General features: G+C 34.0%; 1 protein-coding gene across 10 annotated transcripts in view; it reads left to right on the top strand.

Moving 5' to 3' along the window:
* The window catches only part of LOC144971531 (voltage-gated potassium channel subunit beta-2-like), an 82,440-nt gene extending 77,678 nt beyond the window's left edge, over positions 1-4,762 (top strand). For 6 of the 10 annotated variants that reach the window (XM_078912536.1, XM_078912539.1, XM_078912534.1 and 3 more), the window contains one exon: positions 4,344-4,762. In XM_078912536.1, the coding sequence (XP_078768662.1) occupies positions 4,344-4,443 (100 nt within the window). In that variant the 3' untranslated portion in view covers positions 4,444-4,762. Of the gene's footprint in view, positions 1-1,472; positions 1,504-4,343 lie in introns of all 10 variants that reach the window. The other 4 variants (XM_078912542.1, XM_078912543.1, XM_078912533.1 and 1 more) reach the window with 3 other exon arrangements.
* Positions 4,763-7,500: the final 2,738 nt, after the last annotated feature.

Genomic DNA, 7,500 nt, shown 5'->3' with positions numbered 1-7,500 from the left:
GACCTGCAAATATTGAACGTCGATTGTAGTGAATTATCGTTGATTATTTTCTGATTTTATTTCTTTCTGGATGCTCTTTATAATTATAACTTAATGTTTCAAAAACAAGTGAATAACTTGCACGAGACAGGAGATATTTTCACACTGTTGTTTAACAAACTTAGCCTTTTTACAGTGAGAGTTGATGTAAGTTTACTATAAATTTTTTTTAATTAAAAAGGAGAAGCTATTGAAAAAAGCCTGAAAGAAGGTTGGACCCTCTAAATAAATTCCACTTTCACTTAATCTGGCATTCGCATATCCATTACTATTCCAGAAATTAAAGCAAATTGTAACATTTAGTTTTGTAGTCATGTATTCCCATGTGAACATTATTCCATTCCTGCCCAAAAAGAAACAATAACTTATGATAGCATTAGCGATACATTTTACAATGCATAAGAAGAAACAACAGCAAGTCATAAACTTTCTTAACCCTCTCCTTACCCGCCATTTTCAGAATTGTCCCCAAAATTTAACACCAACCCAACACAAAAATACATTTCTGACTCGCATAGTACAGCGAAATGAGCTCTACAGCACAGTGTCGAGTTTTAATGGCTATAACACAAGACCTATTCTTAAAATTTTGAGATGTACATAAGAATCAGAACAATAAAAGTGTTGGTTTGCGTCGTAACGAATGTGACAATTTTCCTATGGTTGGTAAGGAGAGGGTTAAAATATACACAGATAAACGAAACTACTCGTACAACTATTGTTTTAAATTGATAAGAACTATCTATCTATCTTTTGAACGCGAAAATAATGCATTATTCCCTTATGACAGCGATTATGTCAATTAAATCTTCAGAGTAGTTATGATATTTTAAAATGTGTTCGAGCACATACAAACGCTAAAATGGCTGGCTATCTCTGTTTCTTCTCGAGATCATATTTCCATTATCCTGTTATTGCCATTCTATTATTTTGCTGTCTGCCTATATATCCAATAATGCTCAAAAACTTGGTTGCCACTCGGTGCAAAATATTTATTTTATTTATTTAGCAAAGCAATGCATCCATGTTTTTTGCTCTTATTTTGTTATTTTGCTTTTTGACAGTAAGAGGAATTTAAAATCAAACTCATTAGCCATGCTTGGTTTTAATCGATTCAAGTTCCGCTTTATTTTGTCTTTTGTTGCTAGCTAGACTAGTGTAGAAATTATCACGCACGATATCTTGATAAAGCTCTAAATGTTTTCAATAATTTAGTGTTTCTTTGCAATTTGACGTCACGCGCTCACTCGTTTCGTTATGATATCCTCCCTAAAGAAACCTGACTACAAAAGTTACTTTTCCAAGTACAGATTCATGTGACAGGGAAATATCTTTCCTTGCCCTACATGACCTAAAACCCACTTTGCTCAATACATTTTAATGGAGCATGCAAGTTAAATCAAATCTTTAACAAGTTTTCATTTTCACTGCAGCCGGAAGTCCAATCGTAAATCTCATAACTCTGTAAGTCTTTGTGTCTGAAACCTTTCCTTCAAAATACATCAAACAATAATTCCCTAAAGAAACGGACGGTTTCTGTTGATTTCAATAACAAAAAATCTTAAAGTCATTAAAAAGTTTTTAAAAAATATTTTGCATTCAATTGCCCTGTGTTGCACTTCGCATTTTCTTTAACGCATGCCATTCAATGTTCAACCTTTTCCAGAGAATATAACATTTCATTACTATTCACAATACCCTGAATGCATTTTAAACTATATAAGGTCTGTATCGCCAACGTTAGATTTAACATTGTTAGTAGGCAGCAATAAACAAGGATGTTTTATAAGACAGACTAGAGTATATCTCCATTGCGTTTGAATGTATACATTTGTGAATTGGTGTAAAACTTAGTGAAACTAATCTTTGGAAAATCTAATATCCTCAACTTTGACCCATGAGGTTGGGTTTGGTTTATAATCAGGAATAATTACAGTATTTATCCTTCAGTAGAATTAGAGCGATGGCTGACGAGCTATATTGAGTGACCTTCTCTATCCAATGGACATTCTATTTTTTTGATGTATCGAGCAAAACACGCGTCAATATGATAATCGGGTAATTAAAACAGGAAAATGAGTAATACAGATCGTAAAGTATAATGAATTGATGATGATGATGATGATGATGATGATGATGATGATGATGATGATGATAATAATAATAAAAATAATAATAATAATAATAATAATAATAATAATAATAATAATAATAATAATAATAATAATAATAATAATGATAATAATAATAATAATAATAATAATAATAATAATAATAATAATAATAATAATAATAGCTTCAAATCACCCGGCTCTTTAAGCAACGTTTGGAATTTGTTACCTGTTGTATTTCTAATACTTGATCTTATTACATTTTACCAAGATGATGGGATTACGATGCCTTCTAACCTCCACACGGTCGAAATACCTGTTAACATTTATTATTTTATAAGGCAACACTTCTTCAAAAGTAAAATATTATGAGTACTATCTTGCTCAATGTTGGCCTGTCATTATTGGCACATTTATCATATGGAAATAGTTGTCGGGTTACCATCTAAATATTGGATGATTTTTAAACATTGGCGTATAGGATTAAGACTAATAAATGACAGTGCTGTAACCAAAGATCGTTTACAAATAATGTATCACTTTGGTGTGGTCAAAATTACATGATCTAGTATGAACAGAACGTGTCCGGTTGGTATATTCTGTATAGGCATATAGTATTGCCATGTAAGATTAAAATACCCAACTGATTATAAGAAAGGAAGTGACAGACGGCAATAGAGAACGATGATATTTTTCAGTGATAGGGAACGAACCCACGACTCGACTGTTGCGGCACCCCCCGCCTGGCTGTAAGATGGAGAAGCTGCAATCAAAGACATATTATGGGACTCCCAAAAATGTGGTTTTAAACGTAATGTCTATCTGGAGGTCGTCCTCTCTAACAACTGAACTGCTCAAGACGAGATCAATAGCTAAGCAAGTCAGTAATTAATTAAGCTATTAGCCCTCTTCTTAGTACACACATTGTTCTTAGACATGGACACGTCGTGATATTATGAGTGGATATAGATTTCTCCTCGTCCTAATTTACTCTTTCAGATTTACAGTGAATCATGAACAATAAAATGTTATACTTCTCAAATTCGGAAATAATAATATTATTACAGTACAAGAAATCTGTCCATTTATTTGATATTTGCTATTATCTTTGTCCCTGTTTGAACATATTACAAGCATACGCATGGTGGTTTCTTTCATGTATTAATTCATTTTATTTCCTCCATTTTAATTTCATGGTTGTTTTATTTACGGAGTTCTTGCCCCTTCCACAACACTAATCCCATATTTTACTCAATACATCATTCTACAAGTCATCGAATCGCGTGCCTTGTACTCCAACCCTGCACTAAACAATTCATGAGCTCAGGGCAAGATGTAACTTTGTAAAATTCTAGTGTTTTCTCGCCTTTCGATATTTAATACTTAACAGTAATTCGCTATACACTATTTTCCAAGTTACCACTTATTCATATTATTAGCTCATAAATTGAATGATTCTATTTGCGTCTTTAAGCGTAACCAATGAAAATGAAAAAAACAATCACTTAGATAATTCTTGCTCTGAGCTATCATAATTTCTTTTCTCACACACATATGGACCCTATTGCACAGAAATAAAAATGTATACAGTATTCTGGCTATAAAGACCACGAAACAGATTCTTAAATCCCTGCAAACAATCATGACATATTTGATTTCAAATACTGACTTTATTTAATACTAATTATTACCAAAAAAAAAACCCAACTTCATAATAAAAGTCCAAGCTATGATGATATAATTTTATCTAAAATTTCTTATTGAAGTTTTTAATTATTTGGGTTAACGAATTGTTTTACGTAGTAAGCGAACGACCTATCATTTAGTTGCCTGTCTAATTTTCTTTTCACCATTTTTCTTAACTTTAACTTACATTACCAAGTCATGTAAATTATATTGATATCTTACTTAACAGTCGTAATATTATTTCAAAAAGCAATACGTGATAATATTATGTTAGTTCGACAGAGAAATTTAATTTAATATTTCCTACTCAAGAAAATCTATTACTAACAAATGTGTTAAAGCGATGTCCAGATAAATAATGTATCTTTGTTAAATCAACAGAATGAAAATTAAATCTTGAAAGCAGTTAATATTTTACATTTTTGAATGAAATAAACATTCTTGTTACGTCGTAAGTGTATATGGCGATGAATAACTATATTTTTGTTTCATTATTTTCCATTTAAGAACAGACAGTCTTACGAAAGGGAGGTTATCTGACCCAAATCAGAGACAGTTCCTGCGTAAGTTTTCCCTGGCTAAAATCTTTCCGTGGGGAAAACAATGATGTAACTGGACAAAGATCGATCTCAAGAGATGACTGATGGACAAAAATATCGTTGTTGGAAGCCGCTAGATAGAGTGCAGCATCGCCATCGTTTGAAGGGAATAACTTCTGATCAAATCTCGCCTGGAATGAAGTTGTTACCGAGAAGACCGAAACATTTCTTCAACGATCTTCAAGGTCAAAGACAACGAACTTGAAAGTTTTTTTTGTTATGCAACTCATCCAAACTGTTCTTCATCAATAACGAAATCTGTGCTTGCACAATGGACACATTCATCAAACTTTTGAGAGATTCTGGGGTGGGGTGAAGAGAATTAAAGAGAAGTGGGAATGGGAACCTTATGGTGGTTTTGAATTCTATCAAGGAAGTTAAAGAACGTTATAATAGACATCAGTTGTATGCGGCAAAGTAGGGATTACATTATAATGAGAAGAATATTATGCAGATGGTGATTATTGAAATGAACCTGTTAGTTATGATAATGATGATGATGATGACGATGGTGTTGTGATGATGATGATGATGTTTATGATGATTATGATAATGATGATGATGATTATGACGATGAAAATGATGCTGTTGAGGATGATGATGATGATGATAATTTTGATAATGATGACCACGACGACGACGACGACGACGATGATGATGATGATGATGATGATGATGATGATGATGATGATGATGATGACGATGATGATAATGATGATGATTACAATGGTGATAATGATGTTTATTATAGTGATGTTGATAACGACGACGAGAATGCTGATAATGATAACGATGAAAACAACTATAAACGCCAGGTGTCATCCCAGTTTTGATGTCGCAATACGAAAACATTTTACAGTAGCTAGAAAATATGAATGTAAACGATTACCATTCTCAATGAATCGGGAATCATTGCAAATTATTTACTGCAGAAATGCATGATCGCACTGTGGATTGTCTAAGAAGTGGCCTATCACATCACAAAACGATCTCAACTATTAGGCACATTACATTATTGATTGACCTATGAATGGGTCAATCATATTCTCCTCACACACACTTTAGTCTGCAATCGCTCAGAAACCTCCCAGCATATTTCGGGGAACTAGCAACTCAACTCATCAATTGTCACCGAGCGGGTGGTTGGATGGGAGCATCACCCTTGAATCATATACCTATGATGTTCGCATGGGTGTACGATCCGATAGTGATGTCGTTTCTTCTTCTCTTTACTAGCCTATACTGCTTCTTTGGTTTGTGATTGTATTTTTGACAGGGGATATTTTTTTTTCTGTAAATCTTCTGCCTGTTTGTTCTTGGTTATTTATAATTTAGCTTATGATGTCTTTAGGTTATGATTTTGATTTACATTTGTACTATTTTTGTTAGATTGCTTGTTTTTTTGTTTCAGCGGTCTCTCATATAACCTCAATTGTGTTGGAAGAGACCTAAAGCAACAAACAAAAAAAAAAAAAAAAAAAATTGTCACCGAAACAATAAATATAGATATAGGATATTTAAATCTGGCCTGTGAGATATCTAACGATGCTGTACGTAATGATGTAATTATTTCTTTTAGAGATGTCTAAACTTGTCCAAACATGTTTCGTTGAAGGATTTAAAACATGTAGTTCCATATCAAAATTTGAAGTCTCTGCGTTGTATGTGATTTGCTAATCCTGCCTTGCCCATTTTGATTTGTAACGATTCTCAAGACAGACCCCGCCTTCGAGTCCCTTAAAGCCACCATTCTCATGGAGCCGGACTCTATCACCATTTCTGTGGTGTTAACCCTTTCCTTACCAGCGATTTTCAGAATTTTCCCCAAAATTTCACACCCACCCAACACAAAAATTGTTTTTACTTACTCAAACAAATGCATTCTATCCATAATATCATTGATCAGCAAGATGAACTCTACAACACAATGCCACGTTTTTTTAAAGCTATAATATAACATTTTTTCTTAAAATTGTCTGATTTACAATTTACAAAATAATTCTGAATGATAAAAGTGTTGGTTGGATCGTAACGAATGTGACGATTTTCCTATGGTTGGCAAGGAGAAGAAGGTTAATGGAGAGCAGAAATGTTGCTGACTACCTTTTCAACCTCCTCTATTGCAAAGAACCTTGCATCAGATCTAACACATCCAGATAGCCGATGACAATGGGAGCGATCTATAGAAGGAGTTCACAACATTGCCATCCGGAAGTATAACGGACCAACACAAAAACTCTGTGTAACCATGAACTTTTATAGTCTGGTTAATACAGTTTAGTGAGAACAACTCACAAACGCGGATGGCAAAAACAATAACAAAGGCCTGAGTGACGTCATCTTCGAACTATCTATAGATAGTTCGAAGATGACGTCACTCAAGTCTTTGTTATTGTATTTTGCCATCCGCGTTTATGAGTAATGCTCACTGAACTGTATTAACCTGACTATAAACGTTCGTGGATACACACAGCTTTGTGTGTTGGTCCGTTATACTTCCGGATGGCAATGTTATGAGCTTTTAGCCAAGCGCATACTATCTATATTCATGTTTTCGTCCAACCTAGTCATCAATCACATTATGTGTTGCTGTACAATGACTGGACATTTCTCAATAAATGTAAACACGCTGCTGTGTTTATTAAAGTTGTCAACATACCCATGTGTCATGCTGAGCAAAATGACCAATTTTGATGTTGGATATTTCTCAAACTGTGAACACTTTTCACTATGTGGGTCATTTTGAACACACGTTGCAATGTGACCAATGACCTCGAGCGCATGTAAAGTTACTATAGATAGAATGCGCTTGGCCAAGGAGTTCACAACATTGCCATCCGGAAGTATAACGGACCATCACACAAACTCTGTGTAACCATGAACTTTTATAGTCTGGATAATACAGTTTAGTGATAACAACTCACAAACGCGGATGGCAAAAACCATAACAAAGGCCTGAGTGACGTCATCTGCATACTATCTATAGATCACCCCCATGAGGTAGACCTGGGATATTTTCCACCACACCCGGATCGACACCGTTGTTGTGTTTGTTTGTTTGTTTG

The sequence above is a fragment of the Berghia stephanieae genome, chromosome 4 (genome assembly GCF_034508935.2).
Source record: "Berghia stephanieae isolate SIO BIC M18660-M18661 chromosome 4, UCSD_Bste_1.3, whole genome shotgun sequence".
Lineage (NCBI taxonomy): Eukaryota > Metazoa > Mollusca > Gastropoda > Nudibranchia > Aeolidiidae > Berghia > Berghia stephanieae.
The sequence above is the reverse complement of the archived record's forward strand: the minus strand, read 5'-3'. Positions and strand labels throughout refer to the sequence as shown.